This window comes from Gavia stellata, chromosome 6 (genome assembly GCF_030936135.1).
Source record: "Gavia stellata isolate bGavSte3 chromosome 6, bGavSte3.hap2, whole genome shotgun sequence".
Taxonomy (NCBI): domain Eukaryota; kingdom Metazoa; phylum Chordata; class Aves; order Gaviiformes; family Gaviidae; genus Gavia; species Gavia stellata.
This window is the reverse complement of record NC_082599.1, coordinates 60,422,133-60,449,830: the sequence shown is the minus strand read 5'-3', so window position 1 is coordinate 60,449,830 and position 27,698 is coordinate 60,422,133. Positions and strand designations below refer to the sequence as shown.

General features: G+C 41.5%; 1 protein-coding gene across 1 annotated transcript in view; it reads right to left on the bottom strand.

Moving 5' to 3' along the window:
• Positions 1-27,698, bottom strand: part of CNTNAP2 (contactin associated protein 2) — a 1,162,694-nt gene that overhangs the window by 207,782 nt on the left and 927,214 nt on the right. The window contains exon 14 of the mRNA XM_059818416.1: positions 5,263-5,419. Within this exon, the coding sequence (XP_059674399.1) occupies positions 5,263-5,419 (157 nt within the window). The remainder of the gene's footprint in view (positions 1-5,262; positions 5,420-27,698) is intronic.

Genomic DNA, 27,698 nt, shown 5'->3' with positions numbered 1-27,698 from the left:
TAAGAATCAGGTTCTCTTTTAGATTATGTGTGCAAATACACACAAATTTGAATTCTGTATCTCATACTCCCTGCCAATATCTACCACCCGGGCCTGATAATCAACACATTAGGCATGCGCTAAATAGCTCTACAACTTACAGAATGCTCTTTTCTATTTTATTCAGACAGACAAGGTGTAAAGTTGCTCAGGGAACTTTTAAAAAGCATTAACAGAAAACCCCTCCAGATTTAAGGTATATCAAAGCCTACGGTGTAAGCTAGTCCCTGGGAAAAATTACATTGTAAGCGAGTCCATAATTAACACAGCTGGTTCTGCACTTACACACAATTACTCATGTATTTGGTAAAAAAAAAAATCAAATCAAACACAAAATTTAGGAAAACCAAGTATTTCGGGCTGCTTAAAGAGCTTTAGTTTGTCCCCTGTACCTACCACCATGACACAGTCCTTGACTGGTCACTGATGATTATTTTTTCCAGAGGCTCCAGCATTATTCAGTACAGGAGGCAGACAATACTCATTTAGTAAAACACTGCTCACTATCCTAACTTACTCTCGTGCTTCCTATGTGAACCCCATTTTCTGTTCAATGGGTATTTCAACTCTTTCTACAAAGACTGCATTTTCTCATTGGATTTTCTACAGTGCTTATTACTACAGTAGATGACTGCTTCATAAATCTACCTATCTTTGCAATACCTCCGTGAGGTGAGTATCTGGCATCATCTCCATTCTACACACTGGATGTTAAGGCTGAAAGATGTTAAGGTTAAAAGCACGCATACATTTTTAGTGCTCAGTCTGAGATGCCTACAGGCATTTTTGTTTTGTTTTGGAGGACAGCATCAGATATATTCAGAGAGAGTGATCACTTATTCCAGTTGCAGCTGTGGATGTTCCTACAAACTGGACCTCTGGGTTTCCAGTTAGGTACCAAGAAAATTAGGATCAAACTAACGGCTGCTCTGTGAAGAAATGGCTTATGAAACCTGGCAAGCATCACGCAGGAATGCGGTTCCAGAGGCAAAATTAGAATCCGGTTCTCCAGGCAGCATTCTCCTGCCTTCGCTACGAGATTGTTCATCAAACTGCAATTCCTTTCTTCATTTCTAATACAATTTCTAATTTCTACAATAAAAATCGCAGGCAATATGCTACTTACACTACATTATTCTGATTCAGCCTAACCCGCTCTTCAGTGGCTCCCCAATCTCCCTTAAAAAGAGTGCCCTGCACTTCAAAATCTGAATCTCTGCGCTGAATCCCTCTCTTCTTCTTCACCTTCCATTCCCACAATTTCCACTCAGCAGACTTCTTTTCCCATTTTACTTCTTTATCGTTTCTAATAGAGTTGTTGCTCTAGCTACCGCCTTCTCCCTACCGTGTCTCTCCACCCCCCGCCCAAAAATATAAAAAGCAGATATAAACTTTTTTCACGTTGTCTGGGCAGGAGCAGAAAATCATTGTGGGCATACCACCATCAAACGCAGTGCTCCCAGCTATGGCCAAGACATACAAAAGTCCCACCCGGCCTCTCAGCCCCAGTTTGGCATTTCCTCAGTCCTTCTGTTTTAGGGGACTGTAAGTTCTTCAAAAATAAGTTGTGCTGATGAGGTGGGGTCACAGCTGCGGCAAGCCGCTTCGTCAGTCTGTGAGCTGAGACCTGCCTGCTCATCACAAGCTGTACGCATAGTAATTTCCACGCTGTGTGGGAATACCCGTGTAACTCTATGACAAGGGCTTACTAGCGTCTATGTCACGATGCCCGGATTTTAGTTCTGGAGTTATCTCTGTCAGTCCTTGCTTGGGGATCCTTGCATCGTGCTCCCCTCTGCACCAAAGTATTGCTCCCAGTATTCCTAAGCTAACGCTTTTTTACCTCTAGGGATGAGTAGATACACTACAGTTTACGCACTACTTGGAATATGTAAAGCCGTATATGCAAAAGCACGGTTTGAACGGATGTGATGGATGCTTGCTCTCACAGCAACCCGTTCATGGCCGTTCTCCAAAAGTGCTGTTGCAGATACTATGGGCCAAACCAGGAGCTGTTTTGCTGTCGCCAGAGTCGAGCACGGACGCGCTGGTAGCCCTGGTTAACATTCTGCCCCTGAAAACTGAAGTCAGTGAGGTCTCCTCGCCTCTGGAGCTCACGTGCTTTTTAGGTGTCGATCAACCTGGCTAGAGAAAATTCCTAACTGGGACTCCTCCAAATAATTCCAAAACCCAAAAGGGTATGACTTTGGAATGGGCCAGATTCTGCCCAAACTAAACTGCAAAAATGAATCTTGAACAAAATGTCCTTCAAGGCTATAATGAGGCTTTCGTTTCTTCTTGAGTTTTACACACACCACAGATTAAAATTTAATATCCAGTTGTATAACTATTTGTCATAAATTGCCCTGTACTATACGCTAGTTTCCCTGAAAAAAACCCCGACACATATCCAGAGAAATACTGTATAAATGTCTTCTTGTTTGAAGTTCTGAGTAAACAGTTGTGTACCTATTATGATAGTAATCCTATTTTAGATTTTAAAAAAATCTAATAATTATATTAATCTATTTATTAGCAGATTCCATATAATCTCAGTGTATATAGGGGGTGTAGACATTACAGAAAAAGATTATTGAGGGAATGCTGCTTATTAAATTATCATCTGTGACTCTTAGAGAAGCCACAGAAGAGATCAAAAGTTGATGCTATTTGCCCCATGTATTTCCCTCGGCATAAAAGAAAACAGTCAACATATGGTACAGAGACTGTTATTCATGTATACGCATCCAGTGCCTCAAGTAATGAAAACCATAAGCGCTCCTAATTCTGCCATTATTGTAATTATTATTAGAATATCTTCCTTTTATCGTTACCGTTTTGTCACAGAACCAAACCTCCCTCCCTCCTGCCACACTGCTCTAGTGCCTATCTTTGAGTCAGAGTCCTCTGGCTTTATATTCTTCACTCTCTATATAATTCGAGCTCTGAAATTTGGCACCATGTCTGATTCCTCTAACACTGACTTCTCTATCTCTGTGCTGTTCTATAATTCACCCCATATCGTAGCTAACAGCATACTGTCCTAACAATGTCAAAGATTAGGTTGGCAATGTTGGTGGCAATGTTTGATTTCCCACATCCTGATTTGTAGGGCATGGAAGATTTCCTTTATTACTCTAGTTTTGCGGTTTTCATACTTCGTTCTTGCCAACGCCACCACACTGGGAGGAGTGGCTGACAGGCCGGAGGGTCGTGCTGCCATCCGGAGGGACCCTGACAACCTGGAGAAATGGGCTCACAGAAATACCACGAAGTTCAACAGGGAAAAGCGCAAAGTCCTGCACCTGGGGAAAAACAACGCCATGCGCCAGTACATGCTGGGGACCACCCGGGTGGGAAACAGCTTGGCAGAAAAGACCCTGGGGGATGCCAAGTTGAACACAAGCCAGGGATGTGCCCTTGCAGCCAAGAAGCCTGATGGTATCCTGGGCTGAATTAGGCAAAATATTGCCAGCAGGCCAAAGGAGGTGATCCTTCCCCTCTGCTCAGCGCTGGTGAGGCCACCCCTGGAGTGCTGTGTCCAGTTCTGGGCTCCCCGGTGCAAGAGAGAGATGTAATTATTGAGAGAGTCCAATGAAGGGCCAACTAAGGGACTGGAACATCTCTCCTATGAAGAGAAGCTGAGAGCTGGGACGGTTCAGCCTGGGGAAGAGAAGGCTCAGGGGGATCTCATCAATGTATATAAACACCTGAAGGGAGGGTGCAAAGAGGACGGAGCCAGGCTCTTTTCAGTGGTGCCCAGTGGCAGGACCGGAGGCAACGGGCACAAACTGCAACACAGGAGGTTCCCTCTGAACATCAGGAAACGCTTCTTACTGGGAGGGTGACCGAGCACTGGCACAGGTTGCTCAGGGAAGCTGCAGAGTCTCCATCCTTGGAGACATTCAAAAGCCATCTAGACATGGTCCTGGACAACTGTCTCTATGTGGCCCTGGTTGAGCAGGGGGTTTGGGCTAGATGAACTCTGAGGGCCCTTCCAACCTCAACTATTCTGTGACTCTGTGGTTCTCTCTACTCTTTATTTTTTTAAATCCCTGACATACCATTAGAGTTCTGTAGCTCTATATTCATTAATAGCTGTATGAATGTCTCAATTAACACAAAACTGTTTATGAGCCAGTATTGTTTCAATTACCAACAGGTTGCTACTAATGGGAAAAGTGTTCATAAAAGTATGGTTCCAACTGGTCACTGAACATGGCATACCATGTAAAATACGATGTTGCCTGTCGTGACGGAAGAGACACAAACGGTTAAAGCTTACAAATGAAGTGTTCTAAGAGCACAGAGAGGGTCTCACAGAAAACGATGATGAGCTTTAGGCAGTAGGTTGATTGTTAGAGTGTTTACGGGGAATATCAGAGATGTAGGTTTAATTCTCTTTTCTGCCTGAAGGGATTTAAACCCACATCAATTACCTCACAGCAGACTGCCCCTGTTACCAGGCTGTAAAATACTCTGGGGTAGGACTACCTCAGTCCCTCTGTTAAAATTTTTCCACCCGGGATGAATCAATAACTATTTATTAGAGAAGAAACTAGAACCAATTCTCACTGTCTCATCCCAAACGGGCTATAGGTTTGTGTTCTCAACCAGCAGGCCAATGAATATTTGATTATCTCACGCACAGTGCAATAGCTTCCTCTGAAATACAGAGCCTCATTCCATAATACTCTTTAAGTCTAGTTCTCACCATATTTTTCTAATGAAAGATGGATAATGAGCGTTGGAGTCACTAGATGAGTGATTTCAACTCCTATCTCTCACATTCTACAGGCGAATGCAGCAATAGTACTCCAAAAAGGAGAAATTCTAGGAAAAAAAAGGAAGTTGCAGAGATAAAATTAAATACTGTATTGTAATATAACTGAATACGATGGAGACAAAGTTGCATGGGCAGCCAAAGTGCTGGCCTTTCCTATTACGACTTGACTTTGCGATTTTAGCATTCTTTTCTATAGCTGAGTTGACTAGAAAACATAAATATTCTCCTTATATTTGACAGTCACAGATACCGTGAAAGAAATGGAAATGAAGAGATGGGTAGATACTTTGCAGGAGGGATCACCAATATAATATTTTTGCCTTTGTTCTTTGGTAAGGAAGGAAATACATTAACAAAAGACATTCAAAATAATGGCAGCGTTGCGCAAGTTAAGAGATTCTGGTCATTCTCACCCCGTCTTCTTGGAAACCACTCACCATTGCTTATAATCAGCATCACAGTTGCAGTAGTACTTGGGGTCAGTACAGTTGCGTTCGATGCCGCAGGCACATTTTTGAATGCCAGGTCCTGATCCGCCCCAATAGTAGTGCTTCTCGTTGGCTTTTCCAACCCACCAGGTATAGGGATTCCCTTCTGCAAGGAAGGAAAATGCAAGGTTATGATGCAGCAAAGAAGTAGAGCTCCTGAATGCATCAGTTGGGCTCAGATGTTTAATATGCAGATGTGAACAACACATAACTGGACAGCCATCCCCCGTTTCCAGCAAATAAATGCATTCCTTATTATTGAGCAATTCAAAGGACCTTGCCAGGTAAACAAAACACATTTGCTTTTCTGTATTCATGCAATTTATAATGATTGAAATTAATTAAATACTTCTATCTCGTACGCTCTTCGTTTAGCTTTTTAATTGTTCTCCGTTTATATAATGAAAATACGTGGGCAGGGTCCATAATTATTTTCAATTAATTTCAAATTCATATAGTAAGCTATCAGATGGATTATGCAGTATTTGACCACAAATGCTGCACAGAAAGATGCATTCATTATCTCTTTTTTTTTTTTTTTTTTTTTTTTTAAATAACAGCTTTTAATTGGAAATTAATCCGTCTTCACTGGAAAACAAACATGTTCATCATGGTCTCTCCAGCTGGTCCAAAGCAAAGCATAAAGAGATATTATCAAGTCCAAAAGCATCTCAACCATTTTTTAAAAAACATACAGGTTTTTTTCTTTTAATACTTGAGCAAAGGTGATCTGAACTTTGACATAATCATATTTCTTGTCATTGGGTCTGTAACTTGATATTTTCATACACTGCTCTAAGTTTATTTCTAATGCTTTTGGACTAACTAAGCCTCTTATGTGTAAATAAATAAACAACCCCCCTTTACTTTAATTTCTAATTTGGAAAAAACGCCCTTACTGAAAAGTTTCTTTTTATTCCTCCAGTTCAGCAGGACACTTAAATATGAGCTTCACTTCAAACCCATGTGAACAACTCAATCAATCTCGATGTATTTATTTTAGCGATTTTTCACATTTAGAAAAGGTGATTGAACTCAGCCTGTAAACATCTTTCTTTAAAATGTCTTTTTCCCTCACCTACTCTGCTGCTGGTATTTTCTCATTAAATCAAATGAAGCTATTTGCATGGAATTCACTTATTAATAAATCTTACAAGTAAAATCCTACATAATAGATATTCTACTTTTCATAATTTTCTGTTTGTGCATCTCACTTCTACATCTCCAACAAACTACACCCATAATCCTAAAAATAGCCATTCCACAATTAGATTTGATAATAACCATAGATAGACCATAAATCTACTTATCCCAGATACATGTTGAAAGTAATTCACACAGAACTCTAAAGAAAATTAAATTTCAGAGATGGACAGAGCAACTGAATATCTGCACACGTTAAAAACCCACCCAACCCCAAAAAGACACAACTCTCTGAAACCACTTGCTTTGTTCAACGCTTTTGAATTGTTGAACGTCGTCTAAAATAACACCGTTCAAAATCCAGTAAGGTGAAAACTTTGTGGCGGCCGATGGTTTTTATTAGATGTTCCTGTGCTGCACAGTACGACCGTTCAGCTCGAGTGCTAATGCAGCGGGTATGGTAATGGCATGACTCGATTCTAGCCTCTAACTCGGTGGTTTTAGCTTCTGTGACTCGATTGCCGTGGAACTAAGTGCTGCGAGTTGGAAGAGCGTGCCATGTGAATGCTGCGGCAGCATTTCCAACCTGCACTACAACCTAGCAGGTAGGAGAGTACGTAGCCCTTGCTTCTACCTGCCAAAAGATTATTTATCAGCATTTAAGGGTAAATGTTACCTTTCCACAGTGAATGACAGAATCGCTTTTATTGATACAGGATCCAACTACAGCATAAATGACATTTGAAGCTCCTATTGTATTTTTCCCCCCCCCTCTCATCTTTGAAGTTAGTTTTTATGCTGTAGTGGAAATGCTGTAGCTTTGACTGTTTGTCAAAATTCTCTTTGTTTACAGCCTTCCCGTCAAGCGAAGGATTGCACGATTCAGTCAGCAAGCACTTCACTGGGAAGCAAAACTGCTAATTAAACCACCAGAAGAAAATAAATTACTTAGAATTGTCAAAAAGATGATTAAAAATTCAGAAACGGGTAGAAATGATTAAAGCAGATGCTAGTGATAGCAGAATTACAGACTACAGTGACGGGTGTCACAGACCGCTATGACAGACACAAAGAGGGCGTGTTTTAATTCATTTAAATGACAAACGATATACAGTTTTAAAGCCAGAATATATTCCAGCGTAGACAGAGCCATTTTTCACATGTGGTGTTCTCAGTGTGCATACACACTAGCTCGGGATCCGGCCCCGTTTGGACGCGTGCTTCTTCATTCCGAAGAAAAGACCTACCCGCAGGCTTAGGAACCCAAATGAATTTAGGAAGATATTAACATGCGTGATTAAATTTCCAGAAAGGTCAAGGAGGGAACGTATGATTTTAGGGGGGGTTGCATGCAGCACATATTCTGCTAGCCATCCCCACAACCAGTAATTCCAGCACCGCTCTTCTGGAGCCCACCAACAGCCTGTAATTGCCCAGCATGTTGTGCCAGGGATTGCAATAGAGGGGCTTTCAGTAGACAGCTCTCCATTAGGACATAACCCTCATGCCCTGGAACAGGATGAGCCTCACACCAGACCACCCCGCACCACAGTGGTCCATACAAGAGGCTCTGGAGCTCCTTGATAGTCTATAGTTAACAAAAGAAGAAACAAAATGAGGCCCATTGTCAGAAGATAGCCCTTCAGGAATCCCAAATCTAGGGATTATTTCCTTTAATATAATGCTTTAACTGTTGTGTCCCATCGCTCTGGGCCCAGCCAGATGAGAACAGCTCTTTGTGGCTATCCTGCTTCATGTCAGCCAAGAAAAAGAGCAGCATTTTGTCTAGAGTTCATAAGCTCCAAATCAGGAGTGCTATGCAGAGATACTGCAGACACCACTGTGACTGGGCGTAACAAATAGTCAAAGCCTGCATTGGAGAGACTAACGGAACAATAGAAAAGAAAGGCTCGAAGGGAGAAGGATGTATCATGCAGGTAAAAAAATATTTAGAAATAGGATCACTCTTCCCCTCTCACATTTCACCCTGTTTTATAGCTCTATAGCCTTTTTTGAGGATGTGACTCCTTCTGCTACAGAGCCCTTTGCTTATTTTTTCTGCTTTGGAAGATGTTGGAAAGGGCTGATCCAAGTAGAAGTAGTAGTGCACTCCAACATGAAGAGTGATCATTAATGGATATATTTCTAAGCATCAGACTATTTTACCATACATGATTATTCTGCTAAAGTATCAAGACTATCTGTCTTATGGCATTGAAAGTGTGTAAATTCAGTTTAAGGACAAAAAACAGTAGAGGGACAAAGTTAAATACAAAAGTTGTCAAGTGTATTGCGATGACAAGTAATACCAGAAGATATTCTGGTTTTTAAGTTATCTTTTCTCACCGTAGGAACAAATTTTGAGTCATGGGATAGCTTTTTTGGTGTTGTCCTTAACTAACTGCTTTTTTCCCCCCCAAGCTTTTGTGGACAAATAGCATCATGAGAAGAAGGAGCAGGAGAGGTACTCTCTGCCTGCCTTGAGATTTTGGGTAGAATCAAGTCTTGATGCAGAGCTGCTCTTTGGGCACAAACTAGCTCTCCTTCGAGGGCTGCTGTAGGAAGCGTTGAAGTTTATGTCCACTAAGTTATGACCAGGATGCCTTTCCATTTCCCTTCTTGAAGAGAAGCCACTTGCAAGGTGCTGTGTGCTTATTATTCAGTCACTCGGCAGGAAAGTAATGGTGGTGTTGGAGTACGATGTGGATACCAAGAAAACGGACAAGGATATCCAGCTTTTAGAAGGTTCATTAACCTCACAGACAAAGTTAATAGCTGTGGTGTGAGAACAGTCTTCTAAGGGCAAAACGGCTGATCTTATTTTAATGGGGTACGTGGACACAGGAGTATGGCCAGAACATCAGATTAAAACTGTATTTTTAGTGATTCAGATCTCCCTCTCTCACACGCACAAAAAAGCCTTTAACATTTACATGCAATACAGTTAACAGCGGTTGCAATGGCTTTGCGGTGCCGGACTTGGATTAAAATTAATGCAAAATATGAGTTCCTATTTAAAGCCCTGTACAATGTTAGCCCAGATTTGCAGTTATTAAATCAAAGTAGGTAAAGAATCTGATCATCAGTGTTTTCTGTCAGGAAGGGCTCCCCTTCTACAGAATATTCAGAAAAATGTAAAGGACTAAGGGAACTTCCTTTATTCTCACAGGTCTTTCAGTGTCATTAAAAAGCGATTCCTTTTTCATCTCATACATTCATTGTGTGAACCATTTCGCTTAACGTAAAAACATACCAAACCAAAGCTAATGTAGTATGAACAGAACTCTTAACAGTCAATAAGTTTATTTCTAATGTAGCCAACAGCCTCAAAATGTATAAGTTTTGAAAGCACACTTTATATTCTACTGAGCATTTAACAAAACCAATTGGTTTTATTATTTTTAAATGCCACTGATTAATATAAACAGCGTTACTTTCAACATTTTAGGGCTGTTGTTTCAAAGCTGTTCAGTACCAGGAACTGAAGCCGCAATACCGAGAGAACTGAGATGAGGGAACTGAACGAAGTGGACAGACGCTCCCCGGTGCTCGGCATTCAGTGGGCTCCGTTCACAATACAGCCTGATGACTGTATTTCTTATCTGTAATCTACCCGGAGAAGCGAAATGCTTCTCTTTCGTTCCCCATCTCCTCCCCGTAGGAAATTTTCCACCAGTCTCTTTGTTCTTCCGTTTTTAAAAGACAGCACTTATTGGAACGAGGATCTGCCAAGCCTGGCTGACTCCCGTGGCTACTGAAGGAAGACTGGAGGTGGGTTACTTCTGCTGCAAGGGAGGAGGCTCTTCTCCACTCCATCACCTACTCTGATGCACCTTTTCCAACCTCTGGAAACACAGGAGGAACAGCCGTGACTATCCGAGACTCCTCCCTTGGTTCTCTGTCCCAGCTCTTTCCCATTGCTAGCGTTTTATTTTGGGAAGAAGAGCAACAGAAATGAATATCAGCAGCGCTGCTAAGAACACGGCTCGTCTCGCCTGGAGTTCTGTGCCTGACAGGGACAATGGGAAGCAATATTTAGAGAAAAGATCTGAGTCCAGCTATTACTTGTGGTTGATTATTCACCGCGTTAAGGATGCTGGAGGGTGTATTTCTGCCTATTCCTGTTAGTGTCTATAGATCCACTGCCCATGAATTTGCCCAATTCCTTTCTGAACATGTATATTCTGTCTGCGTCTGCAGCCTCTCGTGGCAAATCAAAGCAAGCTACAACTTGCTCTGGAAAAGGATTATCCTGCTTCTGCCTGTCAGGAAATTTTCCTGACCTCACCTGGTCCTTAAAATCAAAGGGAATGGTTTGTAAAGAAAGGCTCGGAACACTTTCAAGCCGAAGCCAACGGCTCAGACCTGTGAAAAGTGCTCCTTGGGGACCCTGCCTAACTTTAACGACTGCATTTAGCTGATCCCCTGCAAGCAATTAGGTGTTAATTTACTGGACTGAATAGCTTTGAATTGAATTTTCTTTTTTTTTTTTTTTTAAAAATGGAACCATTCCAGCTATCCATTAATATTACAGATTCCCTAATAAATAATAGGGAATGTCAACAACAATCCCACTGTGTGTATAATTGTTACTATTTTCAGAAAAGAATTTTTTTGTTCACTTCTTCACTGCTTTGTTAACGGAACAGATTAAAACAGCACAGGTTGAATTCACTGCCCAGTTCTTGTTATTGCCAGAACAGGCCCAAAGAATCTTTCAAAAACGTACTACAGTTTTGGAAGCCTGAATTAGTCATAGGTAGAAATGAAAGCTATTTCCCAGGGATAATATATGATGATGAAATTAAAGGCAAGACTTCAGAAAAAGTCAGTCTGCACATGTGGAAAGGCAGGTATAATGCTTCTATTTTTGAATGAAATATATTCTTTGCACGTGCATTTTGCATTAAGCTACGCCGTAACACACAGTACCTTTAGCCTCACAGAAGGGTAACTTGATTTTAGGTCATGGTTCATTAGAGCCTGTGCAGGAATTCTATCTGATATCGCACTGAAGAAACAGGCACTGAAAGAATAATTCTGTCACTGTTTGAAAAGTTCAGCATGCTAATATGGCTGTGCGCTTCACAGCTTTCACCTTGCTTCTTACTGCCGTCTTTTTTCCTTCCACCATCAGCAGTATCTATTCCACTCAGGTCAAATCATTTTTATGAACACTGCGAGCCATTTATCTCAGCTTTAGAAGACGTAGTGTTCGGAAAAAATAAGCAAACGTGGTTTGATGTCACTCATGCATTAAGTACATCCACATGTTCCAAGTTCAGATTCTTAATGTCAAGGGTGTCAAAGCTGGGTAGGCTTTGCTGACCTAGTTTCTTTTGCGCTGATTTTCTCTTGCTCCTCTTTATTACCTATGCCTAGGGCCGGTATGAAGCTGATTAGATGCTTTGCAGGTTTGCTGCCCCGGCCTCGCCTTTCGGAAGCGTCCGCCTAGACCGAACGTGCGGCTGCTGAGGAGTTTCATGGCAACAGCAGAAACTCCTAGTTGAAGACGCTCAACTGTAGAGCAGATTCTGCTCCTGCGTGCACCCCAGGCGGATTGTGAGCAAGCTGTGTCAGTTTAACTGATCACCCGGAAGGCTGAATGATTTGAAACCGAGAGAACAGAGCTGAGAGAAGAGTTTGGCTGGCTGGTCACATTTCCGGAGTTCAATGGAAGTACCTGGGCAGAAAGTGACTTCTTAAGGGAACTTTCTAAGATAAAATGACAATTCGTATATAATACCTATATTTGATAGTACTGAGATAATTTTTCTTCTAATGAATATTTTTTCAATTTTCCACTTTTTCAGTAATACTTCTTGCTCTCTATTGCGGTGTGCAATATATACCCAGGAATGTAATATGACATTTTTAAGTGACGTAAATTCTTACGTTGTTCTCGTCACTTTGTTAACTGATAAGTCATTTTCTTTGCAGCCAACTAGGAGAGGTATAAGGAGTGCTTAGTAGTTATGAAAAGAGATCACCTCAGCGGTCATCATTCTACTAATGACTAGGAGTCAGATTAGTCAAACCCTCACGGCAACACAAAAGGGGCATTTGAGCACATGGGAAACTTGGGGCAGAAAGCAGAGATTCGAGACCAAACCAACAAAAGGAAAACAATGAAAAAGAACCCTTGGCCACTTCTAAAAACTAGGACTATCTAATTTATAGCTGCTTGGGAGTTTAATGGAAATATGACCTGAAACTTTCAGTTTGTTATTATAAATAACTTTTATTCTGTAGGTATTTGTGTCTGGTTTAGTTCTTTTTTCACGGTGCTAGTATCCAATAAATTTTTTTTTTTCTTTTTTCTTTTACTACAACTAGCCTGGAGCATTCGTTTTCTTTATAAGCTCAGTGAGGCGGTTGGTCTATTTGACATTACTATTTATTTGCAAAAGCTGTGCAAACTGTGTGAAAATTTCAGATTTAAAGTCTGCTCAGAAACAGAACCCTGAAATATGTAATTTCTCAGCCTGCTTGTTAATATAAGCATTGATATCATCTGACGTCTAAATTCATGGCCAAGGCATTTTAATGCAACAATACTTAGAAAGCGGTATTTTCTTTTTCCTTTTTAAGATATTCAGAATTATGTCATACTTCAAAAGTGATCTATAAATTAAAAATGTTGTTAAGATTTTAAAAGAAAACTAATATTGGAAAATACTTGTGAAAAGCATACAAAATACTGCTGATGATTTTACCTTGAAATAGTCAAAAGAACATTTTCAATTAGTTTTCTCCCAAATCTCAGTAATGCTAATACAACACACACCTATTCAATGTTTTCTTAAGAGCACCTAGGAATTAATTGCTGTTCTTTTCCTCCACAGCCATAAAGCAGTGCGTTTTGCAGGGGAGACAAGGACAACCATCGCCATAACCCAAACTAGAAGAACTTCCATGACCTTCAGTATCAGGAACTAGAAGCAGATGTCTAGATGCCCACCCAGGAGCCCTGGCTCTCCCACAAACCCTGGAAGAGAAGACTCCTGCGATCAGTCCTCACCCTACTTCTTAGGCGTCAATTATGTTTCGGTACATAAAGACTGGCCTAGCTGAGAAGAGCCTAAATTTCCTCGTCTATGTCCAGTGCAGACCGAGAAGAAAGGAACCTATTCAAGGGCCCGAGAAACAGAATTTCTGCCTGCTTACTGGCGCTCATGCCTCACGCTGATGGCCACTGCCGTGTTCTTCAGTTCATGTGAGGGTTCTCACGTGCCCGTATATTTGCTTGCTAATTTTTCAGAGAACATATTTCATGTATGTATATACCAATTTCAAAATACAAAGCAGCAAATACAGACTCTCAGCCTAGACGCTAGACATTTGGTTAAAGCATCTTTTTAGTAAGGTAACAGGGGTGCTCCTGGTTATTGAGTAGCAGTCTGTATTTTTGTTCTAGCATCACAACTGCTGCGTAAAATGTCATTGCCTGGATCCACAAAAATGTAGGCAAAGATGACTTTTCTTTCAGAATTAGCAACCTATAAAAAAGATCAGGAGGGAGAACTGTCATATTGGTGTCCAATGGCATCTTATGAAAAAGCTGCCTGACAGCTTTATTTTGCCATTGGAGAGATTTACCCCTCTCCCTAGCTCATGAAAAGCTACTACAGTACAAATGATTTCTCCCCTTGTCAAGACTCGTATTCCAAGCTGCAGCACTACTAACCAAGCCTGACTTGTTATTTTTCCTGGAATCAAGTCTCGGTGGTGAGATTTAGCTGGGGAAAGCAGCTGTCAGATGTCCTTGTATGCTACTATTTGCTGGGTTTGGAAGTGAATTCATCATAAAATCACCACAGTCCCTACTACCCTTAACAACATAGTGTGCCAGACTTGCCGGCGTTGCAATTAACTGTGTGCTGTAAATTCACTGGATCATTTAAGGCCAAAGAACAGTGTCTTTGCTTAAGGTAATGCTAAGGGGCAAAGGAAAACTAAGTACCTTTAAACAATAAATTGTCATTCAAGGGATAAAAAGAACATTTACATACGTAAGTATTCTATGAAAAGAGTTCACTGCAATTTTTACTACGTGGGCTGAAATAATGGGCTTACGGTGTTTGTTCGGGGAGGAGGACATAGAGGTTGTCTCAATCAAAGCGGAACCGCAGTATGAGTAGGCTTTCCACAGCTCCAGGGGCAGCAACAGCAGAGCTGGGAACGTCTGGATACGAGATTACAACTCACCCTGAAGTTTCCCCGGCCAGGTCACGATAAAATGCACATTTCCATGTCAGGGTCTTGCGAAGAACGTACTAACAGGAAATCAAAGGATTCCATCATTTTGCTAAAGGGGGGAATGTTGTTGATAAAAGTTCTCTCTACCCAACCTCGATGAACAGGTAAACAGCGTACACATGTGCGCGTACCCTTTACCACTGACACTTTGCAGGTTAACGCAGCTAAATTACTTAACTTCTTAAAAAGGACATAAAAAAGCCCAGAAACTCACTGATGGTATTTTGAGAGTAAGGGGATGCATTTTGAAGTTTTCTGTAGCAAAAGCCTCATCTTACAGCAGAGGTCCATTGGGAAGATTTCAGAAATTGTGGTTATAATCATAGCACAGCTATGATTACTCTTTTAGTAGTATGATTTACAGGGGACTGTAAAATCAAAACTCAAAATATTCAACCAGACTGAGCGCAAAGAGAAGGTCATTTAAGCTGGCATTCAATACCTTATGTGGAAACAAGGCAAATGCAAAAATAAGTTCTGTAAAAAGTTCAGTCAGTGATACCAGTATGACAGAATCGCACGCTGTGATCACATTTTCACACGGAATCGTTAAGGTTGGAAAAGCCCTGTATGATCATCAAGTCCAACCATGACCCCAACACCTCCATGCCCACTAAACCATGTTCCCTTGCTGTTAATATATAACGAAGACAATCAAAACATTCCTTAAATACATTTAAATTAGCCAAATAATTCTTGGGATCTTGCCTGGCACGCCCGCATAGGAGTGCCATTAACCTATACGGAGAAGAAAATAGATAACATTCTCATGTGTACCTACATCACCCAGCACAGAGTGTCTTGCTGGGCCGTTTTATCTGATTTCCAGGAATAACAGCCTCCACGGAACTAAATATGACAACTCCTTAGGAGTGGATTCCGTTATTTTGCTAACAAATGAACTAAAACTAACGAGATCCCAAGGTAAATTAAGCTACACTCTGGGTGAGCGGATTGAAAGCTTTTTCTGCAAGCGGTCTTTTCTCAGAGGTCCTATACATCTCTCGAGCATTTCTCCTTTCAAATTTGTGCTCCCTTCCCCCAAGCACAAGCCAGCAGTAGTTTAAGTTGAAAGAAAAAAGCCATTACAAGAGCGAGAAGGACTTCAGGCTTCTCTCCACCCACAAGAACTTAATATCTGGCACTTCATATGGAACACGGACCATGGCACAATTGGAAATTGGTTTTGGGGAGCACAAGGTTTTCTTTTGTTGATGAGGCTGCTGCAGCAGCTGCTGCTGCCGCCGATTTTCTTTCCCCACTAACCCTTTAGGAACCTCAAAACAATCCGCTTTACTTCTTCCTTTCCATTGTGCCTCCAAAACAATCCGCTTTACTTCTTCCTTTCCACTGTGCCTCCAAAACAATCCGCTTTACTTCTTTCTTTCCATTGTGCCTCTGCTGCTTTATTGAGAGCCCTCAATTCTTCATAGTAACACTGATATTCCTATGGCAGATCACACTGCCTCAGAAAATGTGTCTCTTCTTTTTTTTTTTTTTACATTACATAGTGTGCATGCACTGTTTCGACGCCACGACTAGCACTAACACACATATACAAACATTATCCTGTCTGCACGGTAGCCACACCGCTCCCAAACCGCCCACCGTTCCAAATCTGGAAGGTATCCGATCCTTTGGAAATCAAAATGACACAAAACATGTATTACTATGACCTAGAATCGTAGAATCGTTTAGGTTGGAAAAGACCTTTAAGATCATCGAGTCCAACTGTAGACACGGTCAGCTGCACAACAATTATACATCAGGAAATCTACCTGTAATGTGCTGTGTAATTCCATACAATCGCCGTGGATTTCAAATGCAGAAGAAATAAGCAGAGGAGCCCCAGCGCTGAGGCTTACAGCAGGCTGACTACTGAGCACGTTCAAAATGAAATACAGGAAGCTACACTACACAAACCCCATCGTTTTAGGACCAATAAAGATGAAAGCCGGAGGTCCAAAACCAAGCCATCTGTTATGCAAGGGCTATTTGAGACAGAAATGGGACGTGTAAAACAATAACACTCCCCAAAATAATAAAAGAATAACATTTCCCAAGGCTTTTGCTGCTTGAGGTTAACCTGTAAGTTATGACAGACTATTATATCCTCTTATTAAAAATCAGACAAACGTATGAATAACCTTTTAAAAGAGTATACTTTGTACACACAGATTTTAGAAGTTGTACAAGACATCAATAATGATAATGTTGCTTCAGAGAAGTCTAAACAAGCACAAATTTCAATGGGAAAGGGGACAAGCAGGGAAGTGGGGTAATGGGCTTTAGATGTGTGATGTGTTCTCTTCAGCTTAATCTGGAGAAAACTGCCTTTGCATCCGATGTTGGGATATGAAACGGAAATAGTCAGAGCCCTTTTTAGCTGATCGTTTGTCAGGCTTGACGATGGGCTTGTGTTTTGCTATTGAGAAGATTTCTCTTCTAGGTCAGGTTGGGTCTCATGGCTACTGTAAGAACCACGTCTCTATTGATTTCTGGGAAAAAGACACACGTATTGATCGGGACTGACAACCCAAAAGGTTAGGTGATGTGTTTTACATTGTCAAGCTACCACATCCTACAGTCTGAGCTCAGGGCACTCTTCTTCCTCGTTGAAGCTTGTTTCAGCAGCCCACTCAAGCACATTAATTCTCACACGCGGGTTTCAGATTTCTCTATGGGAAAATAGAAATTGGCTAATGACGCACTTTATTGAAGACCTAATAAGATATGATGATAATCTCTTATTCTATGAGTTAAAATGGCATTTCTTAACTATCATTACACACGCGCAGGGCAGAGGAATTACACTGATGGAGTGCATGGAGTACTAGTTGCAGTACTACCACCAGTAGAAACAGAACTCCAATTTCACTGACTGCTGCAAAACTTGATTTTAAAATCCTGTGTTACTGCATTGAGGCAAAGAATGATTTCCCCTGCTTTGTTTGATAGAGTCCAAGTCCCACACTCTAGAGAAAGAATGACATATTGCCAACGATAACAACATCAAGTTTTTCCCTTGGTCAATTCTTTGGACTCCTTTAGCTCTGGCATGCGGTTTTCTTTTGTCAGGACCAGGAGTTTACCTCCCTGTCTGCAAGGCCAGCTTGCTAAGACAGCTCTTTGAGAAGCCTCAGCTGACTCAGAAGCATCTCCAGAAAAAGCTGGAGGAAGCTTCAGCAGAGACTCCCCCCTCAAAACAGCTCTGCCAGGAAGCCTCACCCGAGGCTCCCTCCTTTCCTTGGGAGCTCCTTTGAGGATGATGCTCTCCAGGCCTTCCTGGCCTGATCTTGGACCTGCCTCGTCACCATGGACTTGCCTGGTGATTGCTGGTCTTTGTCTGAACCTGGCAGTTGTCTCTGGACCTGCTCCTGACCATGACTTGATATGGAAATGCCTTTTTCAAATACCGGCATAAATGAGAATCACAGAATCACTAAGGTTGGAAAAGACCTGTGAGATCATCAAGTCCAACCATCACCCCAACCCCACCATGCCCACTAAACCATGTCCCGCAGTGCCATGTCCACACGTTCCTTGAACACCTCCAGGGATGGGGACTCCACCACCTCCCTGGGCAGCTTATTCCAGTGTCTCACCACTATCAGTAAAGACATTCTTCCTAATATCCAGCCTGAACCTCCCCTGGCGCAACTTGAGGCCATTTCCTCTTGTCCTGTCACTTGTCACTTGGGAGAAGAGACCAACACCCACCTCCCCACAACCTCCTTTCAGGCAGTTGTAGAGAGCGATGAGGTCTCCCCTCAGCCTCCTCTTCTCCAGACTGAACAACCCCAGCTCCCTCAGCTGCACCTCATCAGAGTTGTGCTCCAGAGCAAACTGGATGAGCCTCAATTCACACAGTATGGAAGGAATTTACATTGGGAGAAGTGTTTTGAATGTTTTGAACCAGGTGCAGCAAATACTTTTTCTCAAACTAACAAACGTCTCTTATGCATGTAGTCCATAATATGTCATAATTGGCATACTCTTGTACTTAGTATTTTCACATTGTCCTCTACACCAAATATGTCTTCTCTTAATCTACCTTCCAAGATAAGTGTGGTCAGTTCTCTTGAGAGCTGCTGTTATCTTCTGAACAATGAGTAGACATGTGTTTACAGAAAACATATCTGAACAAACACAGCATTTTAATGCATTTTCTAATTCAGCTGAGAAAAAAAGAATAAGATTAAGTGGAGTTTTAATTAAGAGATTCATACAAGGCAAAACTGATATGGGCGCTCACTAAATGGATAGAAAATCAATAGATGAATCTCAAAATAGAATTGCAAACAGAAAACCATCATTGATCGACTTGTAAACAACATGAAGTAAGAAAAAAATGTCAAATATCATAGAGGAGAAATTACTGATACAGACAGACCAAGCTGGATCACTTCATAGGCTCAGCATTAAGCAAACTATGTGGACAAACAAAAGGTCAACTACTTGGAAACAAAGAATTCAAACCATACTCCTAAGGTGAGGACAACAGGCTTGTCCATGAAAGCAATGATTCTTAACAGGGTTTTAACACAAACTCCTCTGGGGGACTGAGAGAGTATAAAAACCCCACAGATTATTCAGAGATCATCCATTCTTTGTTAAAACAAACACACAAACAAATCCACTCCACCCAAAACAGACAGCAACAAACCTGAAACAGATACCGTGGAATGTATTTTTTGATGTATTTGGCCCGTTAGGCGACTGTCAATGAAACGGCATGCACACCTCTTCTTGCTATGATGAAAGTTGAAAAATGAAGGGTGATTCAAAATAACGGACTGAAAAAGCTGGTTTAGAATGAGCATTTGGAAGGGCCTGAATCTTTAGTACGGAGTCCTTCTCAACTTGTGAGTCAAAAGCATTTTTGCAAATGGGCTGTCATGCGAATCCTAGTTCTCATGAGGGCTCTCCCACAGCGACCAGCTCTGTTTGGTGTAAGAGTCTGAAAAGCCGGGAGTAAAATGGTAAAAAGCAAACTTGGCTACGCTCTCTAAACACCTAGAGGGAAAGCAGAAATTTCAGAAGTTGTTACGAAATTTCTCGCTGTAGCAGGCAAAGCATAAAATCAACCCACCAGTGGAAGAAGCAGCCAGGCAATTTTAAGCTAGAAATATAAAGTTCAGTGAAGTTCATTAACCTTTGGCACAATTCGCTGAGAGTTATGTTAGATTCTTTACCACTAAAAATTTGTATAGTGAAAAATGAGATCTTGTCTAAAACTTACTCTTTATACAAACAGAAAATGCTATGCATGTTTTAAATAAGAGGTCAGATTAAATGATTGTAAAAATCCCTTTTGGCTTTACAATCTACTTTGCAAATAAAACAAAAGATATTGGTTACCCTTGAAAACTACTTGGAAGCTTTAGCGATGCAGAACGTCACTGATTTTCTACTTGTACTTGCTCTGTAATTTATAGGATGGATACCCCATCATTTCTCTGCAAGCAGCATTGGATTCTCATCTGCTTTTGGAAGCGGATCTTAGGGCTGCTATTTTTGTGCTGTGCCACGTTACTGGAGTTCTGCTTCTGAGAGACTCCTTTTCTTCTCATGTTTCACTGTCGTGATTTTATCACCGTCCCGTGAACATCCACGCTCCAACAACACATGGCACTGCCAAGCCATGCAGCTGCACAAAGCCCTCTCCTCAGCCTGCTTTGGTTGCATCTACCCATCGATTCCCGGGCAAAATTTGCTTCTTCCAATAGTCCCAAAGAACCAGAATGAATTAGAGTGGAAGGGACATCTGGAGGGCATTTACTCCAAACACCTGCTCAAAGCAATGTTAACTTCAAACCTGGATCAGGGCGCTCACAGACTTGAAAAATCTCCGGAGACTGGAATTCCGCAGCCTTTCCGGGCAGCTTGCTGCAATGGCTAACCACCCTCACAGGGGAATTATTTTTTCCTTACGATCAGCTGGAATTCCCTCCGCTGTAATTTGCGCCCACGGCCTCCTAGATTGTCACTGCCCACCTCTGCCAGCAATCCCCGAGGAGCGGCACGGATCACCGGGCAGGCTCTGAACCGCTGGCTGTCATTCTTTGAGCCAGTTTTCCACTCGCCTCGTTGACCAAAAGCCTGATGATTTTCAGGCAAAAAAAGACTGGTAAGATTAGTCTCCTTTTTCGGTTCCAGGTATTTACAACTGATCTGACAGAATCTTTGGTGGTTTAAGAGTCCTAGGCTTTCACACGCAACCTCTCCTCCCGTTTTACTTTTCTTGTTCTGTTCGGCAGAATTAATCCTATAAATCCAATTAGATTAGAATGTAGATGTAACTCTCAAAGTTATGTTAGGTGAGTGCCTTTTCCCAGTAGGTTTTTCCTACAATAGAATGATTTAACCAAGGTTTTTCTGTGACTCATGTTGTTATCAAGGTTTTGAAGTTTTTTCAGTAATACGAACTCAGATGGACCTACTAGTGTCTAGCTTTTAACTTTCCATCTGCACTAAAAGCCTGAGAAAAGGCCGCTAAACTTATTTTTAAAAGCGTTTGCAGGATATACACTAACTGAGGGGTATTTTTCAGATAGTCATGCTATACAAATAAAGACATTTAGCATTCATTTGAACTTGTTATCTATTTCACCTTGACATTAATGGAAGTATTTTTAGAAATATGCTCAATTTGTGCTAAATTATACAAAGACTTGATATTTCTCTGCCTGGGTCACATAAGATGTTCTCTGAATTAGGTGCACTTGCAACTGTATCCACAGAATTGCTGTTTACACTGTAATTAGGCTACAACATATCCCATTCCACCACAAGCAAGGATGCAATTTGAAAGAAATTCTAATATCTTGAACCGACTGCGCACAATTCGCTGCTAGTTTGTAGATAGTGATCGACCTTTAGAGAGAAACTGGAAAAAAGCGATACTGATGGCCAGAAAGAAATCTGGTCAAGCATTGGAAAAGGCTGCCCAGGGAGGTGGTGGAGTTCCCATCCCTGGAGGTGTTCAAGGAACATGTGGACGTGGCACTGCGGGACATGGTTTAGTGGGCATGGTGGGGTTGGGGTGATGGTTGGACTTGATGATCTTACAGGTCTTTTCCAACCTTAATGATTCTGTGAAACACTAAAACCGGCGGTCTCCTATGGACTTACTGGGTGAGGTCCAAAAGGATCGGCAAGCTGCGAGCCTATTAATGAGCAACTTACTTATAAAACTGATCGCATGTTCTGTAATCAAATGTATGTTTTATTTATGACTTACTGTGGTCACCACAGAAATGACCATGCCCCCAACTGCTCTCTCTTCTTCATGTCTTAAACTCTGTAGTCTCTGGAAAAATAGAGGCATCGTGCAATTTGACCTAAGGGAACTGGCAGCTCCGAGTCTGCTTTATTGATGGATGATCTGAACAAACTACGACCAGGGAATCCTGGCTTCAGACTGAACCTATTTATTTCGGAAAAAAACCCAGACTGGAGGATGGGCATGGAGTGAAGCAATAAAAAGTAGTTTTGCATCATAATGCAGAATTTTTCAGTTATTCCCAAGAAATCACCCATTACTCCAGCACTCTAGTTCAGTGCTTCTCCAGCTGTGAATCACACGTTCTCCTTGAGGTAGTTGGAGCTGAATATGAAGCAGAACACACCTTTATCGGTGAGCTATCCTGTGATAAGGCCCGAAGAGACAATAATTGTGAATGAGCTGGAAACTCAACTCATCAAGAACAACTTTATTTGCCATTTTGTATATAATCCATTACAAACTGCTCAGATCTGTCATACAGTAAGACTAGCTTTAAGACTCCTAGTACCAGATCAGAAATAGTGCAAATGCATGATGGAAAAGGTACTGATTTGGTATGAACTCACTCTGCCAGTTCAAACGTGTTCCAAAGACTATGATGGATTGACTTCGTATAGGCAGGCTTTATGCTACATCCAGTAGTGTCTGGCTATGCGACGCTAACTTTGCGCCAGCTAAGGTACCACCTGACATCTGTTCTTCTGCAGGTGATTTCAAAGCAGCATAACTGCACAAAACTGTTAACTTCATTATCATCTTCTCCGAAAAAATTCAAAAGAGATTCAGTGATGTTCACCTGCCTGAACTAGATCGAATATACATTTCTGGCTCATCCACTACTGCACACATCTGATATTAATGGCTGTGAAACAGCTACAGACCTACTCTTTGCCAAGTTTCCACAACTCTATTCATTGATCAGAAACAGACAGCAGCATCGATTATGGCAAACTACCCGCTTTGATAAATGACCCAAGACACAAAGTATACTTAAAGCTCCTGTCTATAGTTCCAGAAGCATGCCAGATGTTTATGGAAACTTTTGACGGACAACAAAATAAAAAGGATGAGAGGACTATTTAAGCCAACTCTTTTCTAGGAAGATGCTACGGTGTATTACCTCTATCGTGCGAGATGCCAAACAGTAATTCTATACCATAATATTACATCTTTACATTTTGTTTTTGTGAGCTAATAGCTTTGAAAGGAATGCTCAGATTGTTGCGATGCAGTACTTTCTTAGATACCTGTAACAAGCAGCAAGGAAATTTGCTCTTCTTCATCTTTCAAGATAGCATCTACTTTTGGTGTAAAGGTGGTCCCAAAATGAACACTGTCATTTTAATTAGTGAGAAATGGGACCAACACTTGCCATTGTGGGGAGGAAATCACGATTTTCTTTCGGGGGAAAGGGCAGGGGCAGAATGCACACATGCGCAACTTACGCCCTTTATTAAAGGGATCAGAATTATTTTTCTCTGCGATCCCTACAGCCAGCCATTCGCAATGGGTTTTCTGCAAATGGAATTTTGAGACGTTTCAGGTGAGGCACTAAGTTCCCTCCATGCTTCAAGGGAGATGACACAAATAGCTGGCACAATGAGTTACGGGGTCTTTCTGACATCTGATGAGTTCCACCAGACTGAACAAATCTCTGCGTCACTGAAGCATTCAAGATAGGTGATAGTAAAAGACCAAGCTCTTTGGAGGAGACAATACTTTCTTCTCTGCGCTACAATGCAGAATAAAGGTGGAATATCATATATACATTTTTCTGTACACTTTGTGTCCAGTAAATCGGCAAAAGCTAGCAGTTAAAGCACTATGCTTTTATTTATAAAAATAGTAGGAAATAAAATTTGTAATTAAGGGAAACAATGAATGAAACATAAAAACATGAACTTGAATATGTAACTATTAAAAATATGGTAGCTTGAATGATAATTAATGGACAATTAATATATAGATTACTGTTCACTTTATATCTGCTGGACAATTATTGCCCTAGCTGCTCGGTGCTTTGGCCGCTACACTTCAGGATTCACAAAAGCCGCTGTTACCACAATTGCTATGATTTGACTGCGAAGAAAGCTATAACGGGCTCACACAAAACTCAAACCAAATGCAAACATTTGGTCAAAATAAAGTCATGATCCATATGGCTCTAGGTGTGTTGGGGAATAAGCTGACGGCTAGGAAGTCCTCTCTGATAAAATTGAGCGTTCCTTTAAACCTTTGTCAAAAAGTGTTTATTTTCTTTTCGAATTCTGCATTTAACTGCCAAATAACTTCTTTTTTTCCTACTACCTTTTAGCTGCCTTATCTCTCTTTTACCTCTTTTTCTTTTTTCCTGTAAAGTAAGGGATTTTTTAGTCAGATATGAGGAGTAAAGAGGAAGGTGCTGCATAAAAACGAGGAAGTCCCAAGTTGTCATAGCTCTCTGCTTATTTATTTAGGAAACCTTGCAAGATGGGGAAGGAATCAAAACCAAAATGAATGAATTAAATAACAAAAGAAACTCCCTGTTTCTATTAAATTTATGTATGGCGTATTACCATGTTCAGAGACGAGGCAGACAAAACAAGAATCCAAAACAGATTGCTACTAGCTCAATGGATTCCAATATGTAGATGTGTGTAGGTATGTATGCATATATATATAAAAATCTGTATATGTACCACATATACATGTATATGTATCTATAGGTAGGTATGTAGCTGCATATGTATATGCAGACACTTACATTTTTAGCACATGCACGCTTCCGCTTTATTTTATTTCACTTTATCAGCTAACATGGTCTATTGGACAAGAAATATTTTTCATTCTAGTAATTCTGCACTGCATAACAGCATCTGCCTGTCTGTTCTGGCAGCCCCGTAGTGACCGGTACGATAGCTGACAGCACAGTGAGTGGCATTTCAGTCACAGTGTTCAGCATGAGTAACGGAAGAATAAACCAATTTTCTGAAAACTTGTCCCACCACACCTCCACCAGCCCAGCTCAACGGCCGTCTAGAGCACTCGCGTGACAGAGGAGAGAAATGCTGGTACTTCGATGAGTTCATTTTCATTCCTTGTTTCACGAAGCTGCCCAGAAAGTACTGAAAATCAATACATGAGAGCTCTGCAGCAGGTATTATGACTTCAGCCTCCATTTACTTCTAATAACTTAAATAACGGCAGCAACGAGAAAACATGAAAACCTCTCGAACAATTCCCAGGCCTCTCAAACTGAGGACTTGCTTTTGTGCCTTGAGCCCCATCACGATGTGCTTTTCATTCTGGTGCTGAGAAGGGCTCAATACTTTGACAAATTTCTTTCACACCTGCACTGCGTTGGCCATCATATGCGCAAATGCTGTAACGTAACTCATTTCAAAGTCCGCTACAAATTAAACTTCAGAGAAGTATAAAATAACATGCCTTTCCTACGCATTGCTGAGTAGGGACGGATGCAAAGAACAAACGCAAACCAGGGAATTCGCCGAATCACGGTTCTTCAGGAAAAGCTGGAAGAGTAGGGGGGACCACAGGTCAAATCTGAGTCAATAATGCCATGAAAAAGACAAACACCCTACACGTGGGTGTAAACAACAGAGAGCTTCCAAGAGATGCGTAGTCATTCCTTCTGTTTCCTCAAAACCAACAACTAGCAAAAAGAGCGAGAGGGGAAAGGAGGCAAAGGGGAAGGGAGAGGTTGACTGGAGAGGGATCAGTGGATAGCACTGAGAATAATCAGAGGTCCAGAAAACACAACTTAAAAAGAAGACAAAATTCTTTTTCAGTATTTAGCTTAAGGAAGAAAAGACCGTTTTTGCTTGCAAAATAGACTTCTGCAAAGCCCGGGAGAGCAGTCTGTATTGCATTCATGCAGCGAGCAGGCAACGAATTAAAGAAATTAAGGAAAATCCAGATGAGACCTCGGTGAAACTGTTGTAACGGTAAGGACCGTGAAGCCCTGGAACAGGCGACTTGGGGAGGCTGTGGAGCCCCCATTGTCAGTGGTGAGCTCTAATATCATGTCAGAGAAATATCTTTCAGGAAAGACAAAGGAGTAGCTGTCACGAGACGAACTAGATGAGCACTTCAAAGTCTTTCCAACGTTACTGTTCTGTACCTTATTACCATACTGCAGCATGAAACCAAGTAGGGAAAACTCATAATTCATTAAACTAGTGAAATTCTTGCCTGCTAGTTTTTTTCTTGCTTAAATACTTACTGACTGACCGGTAACAGACAGAAAGATATTGATTTGAGTGATAGATGTTGACTTCTACTCATCCCCAAATAAAGTTTTCCAGCTGGGATCTACATCCAGATCTCACCACAAGGCCTATCACATAATCCCTCAGTTCAGCTACGTTCAGCAGCCTTGAAGCAGATCCCGAGCTGTCTAGTCTCGAGGCTTCTGCCCCTTCTTGCAAAGCTCGAGGCACGTTGGCTTGTTTGTGGCTTTGCTTTCTTCGTTAACTGGCACGTGATACTACTCGTTAGCCTTTTATTCCTCATTTACCGATGATGGATGTGTGACCTTTGACCAAAACCAGTCACACTAAATATCAGCATTGTGATAGAGCTGCATACGTAATGACGCCTGGTCTTTGCACTGCTTAATGTGCTGCCATGAGAAAGGCAGAACTCTCTTCACTCATGGAAAATCAGGTTTTAGCATAAAATCTCTTTCCTGACTCGTGCTACATGAAGGAGTGAGATCACGTACGTCCCGCACTAAGTTCCTTCCCTTTCATCCATTGGTAAATGGCTGGAAAAGGTGACCAAAATAAAAAAGGCAATACTTGATTTCACGTGAATATCTGAGCCAATGAGGGTCAAGAGAACAACCCCTGAGACTGGGCTCATGAACGTTTGTCATTCATCTGAGATAGCATCCTCTTCCAAGGACCTAGCTACACCTGGCCACCCGGCGATCCCAGTGCCGATCGGAAACAGTTTTACGATGGGACTCCCATTCAGCAGCGAGAATTAGAGGCTACCTGACCAATGCACCTTTCCTCCCCAGAAGAGACCTCCAAAATCAAACCTTTAAGAGTCCTATTTAGAATCCAGAGAAAACAGACCTGTTTTTCAGTTAATGAATGCATTATGTATGTGTTAAACTGCACATGGAAATTCTATTACATTTCTAGCACCTCGTTTAGGTTTCAGCAGTTTAAAAACCTATTCCTTCTAGAAAAGGTACAATAAACGTAAACACGCACACATATTTATAAGTAAGTGCATTATTACCATTGCCTTGGGGTCTAGCGTTTATAATGCTGAGTCTCTCCTAACTGCCACTGAAATTACAGTAAGACTGAAGCCCACAACTGTGCTGTGAGCTCTGACTTGGCAAGTGCTTAGGCATGACTTAGAGTCAACAGAAGGGCTCCCACTGGTTTTGACGAGCTTTGAAGCAGACCCCGGTGTTGACTGTCCTTACAAAACAGGGAACGTGGCTGGGCAGAAGTGACTGAAATGATGTCGCCTGTATTTCTAGTTCTGTGATGAGCTGCTCTGTGGAATTCCTTTCCTTAATTTCGTTACTTAGAAGACAAGGTAGTCTGAGACAAACCGTCCCTAGCCGAGTGATTTTACAGCACCCAGAGCAACAGATTTCAATGTATTATCACAGAATGAGCTGTAGTTCAGAGCTTAGCAGGAGATTGGGCCAGATGACTGACTCAAAGGATCC